General features: G+C 33.6%; 1 protein-coding gene across 1 annotated transcript in view; it reads left to right on the top strand.

The window, feature by feature from the left end:
• Nucleotides 1–14,455, top strand: part of CCSER1 (coiled-coil serine rich protein 1) — a gene marked incomplete at both ends in the record, with an annotated part of 1,182,092 nt that overhangs the window by 558,083 nt on the left and 609,554 nt on the right. Inside the window, one exon of the mRNA XM_080697948.1 lies at nt 13,164–13,241. Coding sequence (XP_080554074.1) covers nt 13,164–13,241 — 78 coding nt within the window. The remainder of the gene's footprint in view (nt 1–13,163; nt 13,242–14,455) is intronic.

Raw genomic sequence — 14,455 nt, 5'->3', positions numbered from 1 at the left:
CATTTGATGAAGAAGCTATCTTTTTTCCAGTGTATCTTGGACTCCTTTGTCAAAATCAACTGGTTGTAAGTGTGCTGACTTTTTTCTGAATCTTCCATTTTACTCCATTTGTCTATGTATCTGCTTTTGTGCTAAAAACCATGCTGTTTTTATTACTGTGGCTTTGTAGTATCGTTTGAAGTCAAACATCATGATGCATTCTGCATGGTTTTTGTTGCTGAGAATTATTTTGGATATTTTGGGGGTTTTGTTTTTATAAATGAATTTAAGGACTGATTTTTCTATGTCTGTGAAGAATAACCTTAGTAGTTAATCCACTATCACCACCACTTTTCAACATAGTATTTAAGACTCTAGCCAGACCAATAAGGCAAATCAAAAGTGTACAAATAGGAAAAGAAAAACTGAAACTGTATCTATTTTCTGATGACATATTATACTTAGAACTTAGAAGACCCAATAAAATCAAACAAAAGTCTTTTAGAATTGATTAGTAAATTCATCAAAATGTCTGGATACAAAATCAATTTTAAAAATTCAGCCAGGTGTGGTGCCGCATGCTTGTAATCCCAGCATTCAGGAGGCAGAGATCAGAGGATGAGAGCCTCAGCTACTTAGTGAGGCTCTTCACAACTCAGTGAGATACTGTTCAAAAAATAAAAAAAGACTAAAAATAGGACTGGGGGTGTAGCTTGGAGGTACAGTACCCTTGGGTTCCATCCCCAATACTGCAAAAAAGAAAGATAAAAAACTCAGAAGCATTTTGTATGCCAACAATAAATACACTGAAAAATAAAACATGTCCACTCATAATATTTCTGCAAAAGGAAAATATTTAGGAATAAACCTAACCACGAAGGTAAAAGACCCCTATAAGGAAGATTATAAAACACTAAAAATAAAATAAAAAATGTTAGAAGATGAAAAGACCTCCCATGCTCTTGTATATGCAGAATAAATTTTATCAAAATGGTCATTCTTTCAAAAATAACCCCCAGAATCAAGTTGTCTTCTTCAGGAATAAATCATATCCTCAGAAATAAATAAAAATCGAAGCAGTTCAGAATATATAAATTTGTGAGACTACGGTGGGAGGATATTTTTATTTTTCATTTTCTTAATATAGTTATGTGGAGTTACTTAGAAACATTTCATCTAGAATAAGTAAGTGTACTTATGTAAAATATTTTTCATTTTTAATATAAATACTAAATATTGGTACTCTCTTCTGCAGCATATATACTAAAATTTGAACAATACAAAGAAGATGGGCATGTCCCATGTATTAGGATGACATGAAAATTCATGAAGTTTTCCATATATGTTTGTAAAATACTAAATACTGATATTTAATGTTCTGCAGATATCAATATAGTATATTTATCAATATTATTTGACATAAAATATGTACTGTATGAATAGAAAAAAAGCTGAATATAAAACATGTGTTCTATGATTGAACACAGGTGAATAGGAAAGGATAGTAGCTAGCCTGTAATTAATAAACATGCATATACACAATTATGGTGATATAACTTTAGTTTAAATTATTTATTTTAATTTTTAATATTTATTAATTTTTTAAACACAAGATCTTAAACTTTTTAAACAGGAAACAAAACTCATTTGAAGTTGACCTCATATGATCCTACCATTATTTTGAATAAATTAAAGATTTTTTAAATCTTTATTTTTTTGGAATCAGTTTTCTCTTTTCTTGACTGGGCTACTTTTGATTATTTTCAAAAATAACATTTCATCTCCCTTCAGCATTAATGAGAATTTAGTAAACTATTACTGAATTAACTAAGGAAACCAAGAACAAGGCTGAAGATGGGCCCCACCAGCATCCATGATCAACAATTCAAATAATATTTTGTTTCTGCTATTGATATTTTTTACTTTTCTTGAAGAACCAACTCAGATATTTCTCTGGTTTGCACGGACATGAACTTGACCAATGCTTTTTCTTACACTTTATAATGTGATGTATGAATATAATGCACCAATAAAAAATTAAAAAAAATATTTGTCTTATTTTTCTTACTCCTCCTACCAAAATTGCCAGAAAACTATTCTATTTCACCTTGAAAAAGAAAGGTCCACTCTGCAGTTCACTGTGATCCCATTGATGACAGTGTGATTGTAGTGCATGCCTGGCAGTTTTGGCAGTAGCCCTATGGCTTTCGGGTAGAAGATATAGTTCAGGAATGTTTTTTTGTGTGCAACCAGAGCAATGATGGCTATTGGACAAAAAATAAGTGTGTTTGTGACCATCTAAAAGACGAATGTATTCAGTAAAATAGCCTAGTTATTAATACTCCTTATGACAATCAGCAACCAAGCCCTCTTAAATAACTTTTGTTACCACATACCCGTTTGCCTGTCTCACTTTTTAATATTTTCACTGTCTCCCATTCACCTACATTCTTAGTTTATCCTGTTTCTTGATCTCCTATTTACTTCTGGCTCCAATTCAACCTGCAGTTTCCATACAAAAAATGCTACCACCAATCAGCCTCCCAGTTTTTCAGAATAAGAACTCAAGAGTCAGGCTTTGACTTTTCCATTTTTCTTAACCTTCCCACAAGAGCTTTTAAATTTAAATCTGACTCCATAAATCTTGTTCAAAACATTGCTTCTAGACTATAGTATTATTCTCCAAATTCCCCTCTTCCAAACATCTATTTTATTTTGTACATTCCAGCCAGAATGATTTTGGCTAAAAATAATTGAATCATATTTACAACTCTTGTGTAGTGTCCTACTGATCTAACCATCAAATACAATGGTTAGCAGAACTAACCAACATTTTGTATTCCCCTTGCTCATTAAGGCCTAGTCATCTCATGAATTTTCTGGTTTCTCAAAGGAAAAAAAAAAATACTCCTTCTCTAATGCCCAGTTCCCAAGTGCCTTCTAATCTCTCTCTCTAGTATAGTGTCAGACAATTCTTTCTTCTTTATACACTTGTGAAAATTAGTGATTTCATTCTTTTGCTTCATCATTGGAAGTCAATCTTCCCTATGAACTAGAAGCAGTGATACAGCAAGGGCACTGTGCATAGCACACACCTGTCTTTTTACACAGAGCTGGCATCTCTCCACTGGCTGCACAGTGGGGTTGTTTCTACGCAGGAGTTGGGCCCTAAAATAGCTCAGTGAACAGATAGACAAAAGTGTCCTAGAAATAGTTTCTTTGTAAATACAAATACAAATGGCTCCTTATTTAGTATCATTTCTTAAGCTTCATTGACTTTACACTGGTACAAAACCTGTTGGTATTCAGTAGGAATCACACTTTGAATTTTGATTTTTCCTGTGCTAATGATAGGCAGTATGATTGGGTCTTATATGATGGGCATCAGGAATGAGTTTCAGCTTACAGTCAGCCTGAGATTGCCAGGGTAAAAGACCAGCACTCTGCAAGGTTCTATGTCCTAAGCCATGATGTTCTGTAGGCTACTTGTATTAAATGCATTTTTGGCTTATGATATTTTCAATTTACAACCAGTTTATTTGTATGTAACAGAATCAGAAATCAAGGAGCATACATGTACAGAATAATTATTTATTTATTTTTATTTATTTATTTATTTATTTTGCAGAACTGGGGATTGAACCCAGGGACATTCTACCTCTGAACTACACCTCCAGTCCTATATTTTATTTTTTTACTTTGAAACAGGGTCTCTTTATATGGATAAGGGCTTTACTAAGTAGCTGAGGCCAACCAAAAACCTGCAATCCTCCTGTCTCAGCCTCCCAAGTACTGAGATTACAAGCATGCACCACCACGCCTGGCTACCACATATATTACAGAAGTAATTTTTTTGTATCTCTAATTGCACAAAGAGTGAAAATGGTTCAATTTTCACAGGCAAATGTACTCTACTTACTGATTGGTAAATTAATACACTGTGGATAATCATTAAATATTTGTTGGAATCAGTTCAGTCAGCTTTAAATTCTTTGACTACCATTGCTGTTTAAAAGATAAAGATTTAAAGCAACAAAGTAATCCTTTTAGTCACAAAGTCACAAATAATCTCTTCAGACCTTCAATATTAGATTTTGTTCTTCATATATACATATATGTGATTTATTTTATATTTTGGTGTTTGCTATATGCTGAAGGAAAATTGAAGGATAAATGTATTTTATGGCACCCAGAGTTTCTTGAGTTTGCCAGTCAAATCTGATCTATTGTACAACTGAGTGACAGGTCTGATCTGTTGTACAATGAGTAGAATGTGATTCATGGTTCCCATTGTTCTTAGCTGATTGTCAACATGCAATGCTTTGCTGACTCTGCGTGTATTGACAATCTTCTTGCTTCCCTATGCTTCTGTTTCCAGAATGATGCCATCAGCATGTTACTATTAATAAATGACTGTCATAAAGAATTTTGTATCACCTCACAGCCTATTATAAGAAATGTATATACATTGAAGTTTAATTAATACCATAAAATAAGATGCTCACAATCACCTAAAATGAATCTCTTTCAAAACAGATGTCTTGCTTTTGATCTATATTGATAAAGTGGGCAAGGTATTATATTCTACTTTTCTTCAATGAAATTATCAAGTAGTAAAATGCTAGAGGAATCTGGTCATACTATCTTGAAACAATTTAGGTAGGTCTCTGCTTTTTATGACATCAGATTTTTGTTTGTTATTATTGTTTTGTGGGAAAATTTTTCAGAATTAAGGATTTATGGTCATTGCATTGTTAGGCAATTCTATGACTCTCTCAGTTATTTACAATAAATTTGGTATTATTCTGGTATTCCAAATAGATTCAATATGTATGTACATGTGAATATATATACATATATATATATATATATATGCACATAGTCATGTATGCATAACACACACATGCACCTTGAGGTTTAAAAGATAATAAAACAAAAAATAGTACTTTTGGCCCTCAGAAATTTAGACCTGTTATGCTTTGGGTCCTACGAGTTCATACAGGCCTAAATGCTAGATGTTTGATGTGTGTTGGCACTGTTCAGAGGTGGTAGAAACTATATAAGGTATGGCCTACTGGAAGGAAGTTAGCTTTTTGGGAGTATGAATTTAAAGGGAATAGTGGGACATTGGTACCTTCCTCTCTCTCTTATCTTCTACAAGGTGAGCAACATTGTTCTATCATGTGCTTCCATCATGATGTACAGCCATGTCACAGGCCAGAACATTATTGCTCCAATGAACCATTGGCTGGCACCTCTGAACTGTGAGCCAAACTAAACCATTCCTCCTTCTTTATGTTTATTATCCCAGGCATTTTGTCACAGTAACCAGAAGCTGACTCATCTAAGAATTAATTGCAAAATAGAAGATTCAGAGAAACTTAACTAAAACATAAGGTGATTTAAAGCTCATAGCAGCTACGTGGCCTTCCAAAATATTCTTTGAACTGAATTCACCCACTAGAGTTGCAGACACAAAGAAAATATGGCAGACCTCTCCTGTAAGACAGGAACAGATGAGCTAATGACTAGACAAGCTGAGATTTCATCCTGTGAGTAGGTTACACCAATAAGAAGCAAAGCATGTTTCTTTATTCCAAAGTCACCTAATAGTTAATAGATGAAGAGAAGAGAGAGAAGTGGAGGTTAAAACCATAAGAGGTCATCTCATATAAATAAGGACTGTAGGACTGGAATGGCCTCCTGACAAATAGAAAGTATGTGTCTGGTCCAGGATGTTGACAAGGACTGTTTGGACTATAGTATCAAAATAAATTTGGAGGCTCTGCTTTCTTTCAAACATACATTGACATTTATTATTTTCTCTCTTAATGACTGTCATTGGATGAATCACCTCATTAGTTTCTCACTTACAATATAATTCAAGCAAGAATGAGAATAAAGCATATAATGTTCTCTTGGAATAAAAAAAAATATGCATAAATTTCTCATTTAATGTCACAGCATTGACTTCACAGACACATGAAAGTTTTGTACCTATTCTTTCTTTTTCTTTTTTTTTCTTTTTTTATGGGTGGTACTTGGGTTCCTGGTAACCCTTCTACTTCCGGGCTACACTCCCAGACCTATTTTATACTTTTTTAAAAATTGGAAACAGGGTTGTTTAAGCCAGGGAGGCTGGCTTCAAACCTGAACCTGCATGATCCTCCTGGCTCCGCCTCCCAAGCGGGGGGGGGGGGTGTTACAAGGGAGCGCCACCACACCTGGCTTTGTACCTATTCTTAATGTATTTATCTTTCTTCCAGTACATTCCTTCTCCCTTTCTTTTGTTTCATCTTAAAACATTTGCGCAGCCTCAAATTATAAGAACGACCCCTCAACTCATAACTCTTTTCCTATCTGTCCTACTTAAATGTAGTTGCTTGCTATATAAATGACAGAAATTTTACTGGACCCCCCACTAAAACAATATTAACTCCTGAACAGAAAATACTTCTGTAGACTGTCAAGTTCACCTACTGGTTTCTGATGCCTCTTAATCATTAGGCATCTTATCTCATTAACCTACTTCTTCATTTATTTAAAACAGTATCAAATACAGAGAATATGCTCATAAACTACCTAAGAAAGTATGGAATCAATATAGCTTTAAAAATACATGGTCCTTTCTGTAAGAAACTTACATGCAAATGCTGAAGTCACTCCAAATGTATACAACAAACAAACAATTGTGAGTAGGAATGAAAGACATTTACTAAAAAAAGAAATTAAGGCAGAAACTTGCCTGGAGATGGAGATTTACTTTAAAAAGAATAGTTTTGAGACAGTACACTCAGTATTTCGAACCTTCACATGGAAGGAATGGCATGCTAAAAAGAATCTTCATTTGGGAAAAATGTTATTCCATTTATGGAATGGAAAAAAGATTAGTTTGAAGACAGGTAAGTTTGCAAGTAGAAGACTGGTATGAGATGAAGTTAGAACATCCAATGAGGGCTATGCAAGGCCCTTTATTTCGTGGCAAGGTATATATTTTTATTATATGTATCAGAACTGTGCAACAGATGTATAGAAAGAATAACTACTAGTGATGGTTATTTGTTAATTTTGTGTCAAATGCACTTCATTTAACATATCCAAAATGTTATGACTTAAAAATATGATGAGTATAAACTCATTCATGGGATGTTTTATTAATGAGATTTTTTTTTTGTTTTTAATTCTTCAAAATCCAACATATATTTTACCCTTAACAGCTCAGCTCAGTTTGTACTAGTGACTTCTCAAGTGCTCACCACATGTAACTAGATGCTCTCACTTGAATGGGAAATTATTAATGGGTTTTAAGCAGAAGATTGATGGGATCTAAATTACATATCTATGTTACTTAGCTATTATCTATAGAAAAGATGGAATAGAGAAAATATATGTGAAGACAGGAAAGCCAGCGAGGAGGCTGTGTTAATTTCCTGTGGCTCCTGTAGCAAAGCACCACACACTGGCTTAGCCCAGCCTTGGGGGAGCTCTCATGGTCCTGGAGACAAAAATTCTGAAATGAAGGAGTCAGTGGAAACACATTCCTTCTGCAGGACTAGGGAAGGAATCTTCCTGGTCTCCTCTAACTTTTGGTGGCTACAGGCAATTCTTTAAGTCTCTCGGGTTGTAGATGCGCCCAAGGTTGTACCTCTGCCTTAGCATAGCCTTCCCTTTGTGTGCTGGTATCACTGTGTCCAAATGTCTTTGTTTTTGTAAGAACCCTGTGCATATTGGATTAAGGCATTTATAAATTGATTCATTTTAACTTGATTTACATCTGCAAAGATATTTTCCAGATAAGGTCACATTCATAGGTTCCAGGTAGGCATATACTTTGACTCTTCTTCCTCCTAGATAGTGGACCAGGACTGTGACAGTGAATACAAGGGGAAGATGTGAAATACATTTCGGAGGTATAATTAAATGATGCTTTCAATAAAGAGAGACAAAGCCAAACCACCCTGCATAATATTTCCTGGTCACAATTTTCCCCATGACTTTCCCGATCAGTCAATAAATGTCCACTATTAATACCTGTAATTTCATGTTCTTAGCTTCTAAATGATATCACTCAAAGCAATCTTCTTCATGTTCCTCTTTATAAGGGCTTTCTTAATTAGCTCTTTAACCCTGGCAAGGATAATTTAAAAGAAATGAATTAGCCTATAATATGCACTAAATAAATACATTATCCACCATAAATAAAACTCAGCTAGTATGTGTATATATTTGTAATGTCCTCTAAAAACTGGGAACTAGAATAATATTAGAATTTAAATGACTAACATTATTCAACTAACTCTTGTTTAAAAATCCAGACAAAACAAAACAAAACAAAAACTCCATATGCTTTTACATCTAGACTATTGCATGCAGTTACTGAGGTACAAATATTACCAATGAATTATAATGAATGTATTGCAAAAATAATATTACATAGTTATATTTTGTTCAATTTTTATTATTTTAAGTGATCTAACCTTTTATTAAATCTAGTTATATATTTAGTTTGTAAAATTCTTAGAAGTAATCTGTTTTGTAAATTTAAAATATGCCACAAAGTTTCCATATTGAAACATCATCTTCAAACCATTCTCAAAGTGGTGGTGAGAGGTGGAGGGTGTCAGGCAGTTTCCTATCTCAGTATCATAAAAATGAAGAAAATACATATTTTAGGTGTTTGTTTTATTGATGTACTCTTATTTCTTAGTTCTGTTTGCCTTTGCAGTGTTAACCCACTTTCACTTTCTATTTATTATTTGTTTATGCATTTGAACTTCTGGGGATTCAATCCAGGTACTCACACAACCTAGGTCAATGCTGAGCTGTATCCTACACCTTTAGCACACTTTTAATATAGAAGAATAAAAGAAAATCCCTAGTTCTTTATCACTTTATGCAACTTTAAAAAACCCCATAATGCTTTTCCTGAGGTGTCAAAGGCAATAGACACATCTCAGTAGCAGGTTAGTTTACTGACACTGGTGAGGCCCAGTCTGAGAATACAGTGAAGGTTCGTGGAATGAGTCTAAATATTAAGGTTACAAATCAGGTTTTAGAAACTGTTGAATAAAATATGGTCTGTTCTTTCAAGTGTTCTACTTGAAAACACTTGTTCAAATTACAGCTTATTTTGGATTCCCTGGTAATCTGTGCAGGAGCTTAGCAACATACAGAGTGTCAGCCCTGGCTCCAGCCCAGCCTAGCCTCTGTCTACCCCAATCCTATTCTTTCAGCCTCATGAACAGGTGTGTGAGCAACACCAAAGCTCTATCCCCTCCATCAGACAGCTCCCCTGGCTCCCTCTTGACTGACACCCTTGGAACCGACCCAGACATATCCTAAACTGGAAAGCAAATGTCAGCATTCTGAATCCCTGGGCTAAAGGAAAACTTGGATTTTGATACTTCCCTTCACAGAATCCTCTCCCCATGGGCAGAGGCGTGAGAGAGAGCCTGAATTTGATCCTCTAGGTACAGCTGGTTTTAAAACTTACTGAAGTTCTGGTGTCCATTTTAAAACTGGGTGATGGTTGCATAAAAATTAGTTTTATTGTTTTCGCTGATTTTTGTTACATTGGCTATTTTTAATAACAAAAAATAAGAGAATTGATATTATTGAGCAAGGGCTGTCTGCAGCATGCTTACAGAAGCCAATAATATGACATAAGCTTTGGTAAATAAATCAGAAACAAATAAATAAACAAATTAGAGAGAGATACTTCTTTTTCAGTGTTGAACCTAGGGCCTGGCATACTCTAGGCAGGTGCCCAACCTCTGAGCTACATCCCTAGTTCGGTAAGAAAGAACTTTATTGTAGTGTCACAGACAAGGAGACAGGAGGCACATTCAAATCTTTCTACCTAAATGGCAAGTACTAAAGGAATCCAAGTGGCTACAGTAGAGGAAGTAGAGGGCTGCTTGGTTATAAAACTTGGTTTTGACAGAATAGTTCACACCCAGCAGACAGGTTCAGTTCAAACTGGGTACTTTTGACTGGGGAGTTTCTAGTCTTTCTGTTGTTAGGGTCCAATATGCAGCTGCTGACAGCACCCCTCACTGGTCATCTAGAGCCACAAGGTCCTGCTCATGCTGGCAGGTTCTGTTTATTGGCGATCTTCGATTCCTCCAGGTTCTCAAGGTCATTTGTTTCTGTACCTGCATCTAAAAAACAGCTTGATAAGTTTTTAGAAGCAAAAAAAATTGTAATTTTATGGATTGGTTTCATTAATAAAATTTTAACAACTCCTTCATAGCTCCCAGAAATTTCAAGTTCCATTTGAGAAGGTTTATTTGCTTGGGCACTGTTGTGCTTCTTTATAATGCTACTGATGTTCTCAGTGATATGCTGGCATTAAAGGTGGGTGAAAATAATCAATGTGACCTGTATAATGTTGGCTTTTCATTCCTGAGCTTATTCTTAGGTTTGGTATCATTAAGCAACTCCAATGATTTTCTCTTTAGTTGCGTTGCTTTTGTTTTATGTGATTAATCTCTGATTATTGACATTGAAGTCCATTACAAGATGATATTCAAATTCCTTTTGACCCATCTAATTTCTAAATTAAATGTGATTCAGAATACTCTTTGATTTTCCTTATGATGTGTTACATTACTTTTCAATTTTAAAAGTTAGCTTTTCCCCTCTTTTAGTGTCTTTTTTTGGTGAATGTTTCTCTTTCCATAACTATAACCTTTAGATGACTTGGGATCTAAATTTAGGAATTTACTATTTTAAGCAGGCTTTATGTTCTTTTATGTTTTTGAAAAATTCCATTTCCTAACTTAAACCTACTCTTTGACAAACTTTCTTTTGCAAGTTTTGGATAATAATGCGGATATATTTATATATATTTAGAGTGTCAGAGTACATTTCACAGTACGTAATCACTATCACCTATATTCCACATATTGGCCTCTGATATAGTTGCTGTGCAGAAGCAATGGGTATTCTGTTAAATTGTAGTGCTTATAGGAATTACATTGGTAAATCTTAAGAAATTTTAAATTGCTTCCATAGTGAAACACAGTAACTTGGTAAATTTGACAAGAGACTACAGGAAGTTAGAACATCAATAATAAAATTTTATTACCACCTACAGTTACTAGTTGTATAATAACTATAAAAAACTACTTGTTTGGTAAGTTTCCTTACATATGTTGTGTGGAGACAGCAACAATTTTTTGTAAGCTTTCTTAAAAGGTCAGAATTTAGAAAGAGCACCAAAGTTTGAAGACAGAGAAAGGTTTTCATTCTCATTCTCATTCCACTTACTTCCTTATTTGTGTGTGTGTGTGTGTGTGTGTGTGTGTGTGTGTGTGTGTGTGGCAGAGACAGAGACAGACAGAGACAGAGAGAGAGACTGGTGATTGAATGATTGAACGCAGGGATGTTCTACCTTGAACTCAGTCATATTCTGCACTGTTTTATTTGTTATTTTTAAGCAAGACCTCATTAAGTTGCTGAGGCTGGCAGCGAACCTATAATTCTTCTGTCTTAGTCTCCCAAGTGCTGAGATTACAGGAGTGTGCCATCATGCCTGGCTGTCTTCTGTGATCTATAGCAATTGATTTCACCTTATTAAGAATCAGTTTCTTGTTCTTTATAAAAAGGGAAAAAGCATGTAAAAAACAATTATATGTTATATCAAAATTACATATAGTGCTGGGCGTGGTGGTGAACACTTGTAATCCCCGTGCTTGGGAGGCGGAAACAGGAGGATCGCGCAGGTTCAAAGCCAGCCTTGCTGGCTTAAGAGACCCTGTTTCCAAATAAAAAAAATATAAAATAGGTCTGGGAGTGTAGCCCAGAGGTAGAAGGGCTTCCAGGAACCCCAGTACCACCAAAAAATAATAATAATACATATAATAGATGACAATAATAGTAATAATACAATAGTAGTATGTAACTATAATAATAAAAGTAACAGTTATATCTAAAATTATTTACATAATAGACTAATATAATTGTGTATACATATATGAAAGTTACAGAAGGAAAGGAAATGTGAGTATAGCTAATCTTTGTAAATTTATAAATGATACTTCTTTGAGTTAGGCATTTATTAGGGTAGTTGGATTTATTTTACAGATGTTAAATTAGTTTTAAGTTCATATAGAACAATTTAAAAATTGAAGAAAAGCCCACTATTTCTTATCCAAACATAAATATTGTATAATATTCAAAAATATCACATGATCAGACCTAAATTCAGATATGTCTTAAAAATTTTCCTCATCCTGTTTTGTTTATATTTTTCTATTGAATCTTATAGCCTTCCTTTAGTAAGGAAGCACGTATATGTCTAAGCATGCATATGTCTCATTAGTCTTAAATGAAAAACATAAGTGCCCAGGGATGTGTTTTATTAAGAAGTATTAATATTGCTGTTGTTTGAAAGAGTGAACTTAAAGAAAATGAGATAGATAACATTTTCATGGGTACAGATTTATTTATAAAATACATCCACCAGAAGTTGAATTGATTTAATTATCTGCAATCTATCTAAGAGGTGTTGGAAGAAGGAACTAAAATGTTTCTTTGAATAGAACACTGAAAGATAGCTATCTTAATATATATGTAGAAAATTAATTGACATTCAAAAATGTAAAATTCAATGCACTTAAACTTTTTCTCTTCTCCAGGTTTCTTCTGAATCTCTTTCTTTCTCATTTATTACTTTCCTTACCCAGTTGTAGCCGAGTTAGGTTAGTGTCAGTTCTTAAAATACAGATTCCCAAATGTGTAGGGGGGGGCTCCTGAGAGAGCTGAGAAATTAAATTTGAACACAAACTAAATAGAGTCCCCAGGTTAAATGTCATGTGTGGAAATACTTCAGATACTAACTATAATTGTTCTGAAATGAGATCAGCAAAATTCTATCAATTTAGTTAATAATAAAAAACAACAGCTAACAAGAAGCATAACATAAGCACTTGGTCTTGTATTCAATCAAGTCATGTCTCTAGCAATCAACTATGGTTCCGACTCAGTAGCTTCTCTACTACTAGAAAAGACACCTAAGGTGTGAAGAGAATTTAAGCTGACTTGAAAAGCACCAACAGAGCAAAGTATACACTCAGAGAAGATCCTGTGTGGCACATTAATCAAATTTTAATAAGTGGATGATAACTAGGATGGAAACACATGACTCACCAACAATGCAATTTTTTTTTCTCATTTTGCAGGAAAAAGTCCAACATTTACAGAAGGCTTTTGCTTCAAGAGTAGATAAATCCACACAGACTGAACTTCTAGGCTATGATGTAAGTAGCTATGTAAAACCATTTTTACCGTCTTTATTGCTATTCAGACCTCTGTGGCTTATTTATCTTTGCTGCTGCTGTGTCCATGCATTGATTTAATAGGATTTAGTGGTGCACCATTCATCTTTGCTCTTAAACAATCCCCAAATACCTTCCAGAAAGAAAAAGATAATTACAAACACCAACTAGCATACCGATATCTTATTAATTTTTTAAACCAACATCTCAAACACACTCTTTTGAGTTAGTGAATATGCAGATAGGTGGAAGATACATATTAGAAGGCTAGAGCAATTTATTTCTAAGAAAGTACTAATTTATTTATTAACAATTTAATAAAGTTATTATGTTTGCAATCACCAATGGCCAAACACATAATTTTTGTGGGCAGGATCATAAGAGGAAACACAATATTGCAAAGACATTTACAATATTTAACTTTTGGGCTTCAGAGCAAGCAACAGAAAGTAATTTAATTACAAGTTAATATTTTTTTCTTAGTGTGAAATACTTGATAAACTGTCAAAATAGATTGCAAAATATATTTTAATACACATTTCTTCCAATAAAACAGGATGATTTTGAAAAACTTCAATTTAAATATCTATTTTCTCTTAAATACCACTATGAAATTTGCATTTTGCCTAATTTCATGATTTTAATCTTTTCTTGAAGGAAAAAATAGTCTTTTTTATTTTGTATCTAATAATTGTGAGAAACTTCTCTTCCGCTTAAGTGCATTTGTTAATATTACTTTTAGCATTTTGTTGAGAAGAAAAATATAATTTCAAGTTTTATGATGCATACTGAAATGATTTAATACTTATTTGCCTATCTTCATTATATTAAATAGCATAAAAGTGAATGTAATTTTGTGTTGCCATATAAATTACTTATATTTCTTAGGAAATAAATGAAAGTTTCTAATGCTAGCACAAAGTGTTTTCAGATACTTCTATAACTTATTTTCTAAGAAATCACTAAAAGCTATGCCTCTTTTTAAATTTTCTATTACATTAATTTTAATATGTTTATTTTAGATATCAATCTGTGACTACAATACTTCTGATTTCCAGTGTTATATATTCTTTAGTTGATGTTGATATTTATTTTTAAAAGTAACAAAGTTTAAAAAGGTTGAAGAGAATTTACCATATGTTATTTGATATCTCTTTTGAAAGACATTTTTTCTAAAAGTTTTAAAATACATATTT

The sequence above is a fragment of the Muscardinus avellanarius genome (assembly GCF_963383645.1).
Source record: "Muscardinus avellanarius genome assembly, chromosome: 6".
Taxonomy (NCBI): Eukaryota; Metazoa; Chordata; class Mammalia; order Rodentia; family Gliridae; genus Muscardinus; species Muscardinus avellanarius.
This window is presented reverse-complemented; position numbering and strand designations above follow the sequence as displayed.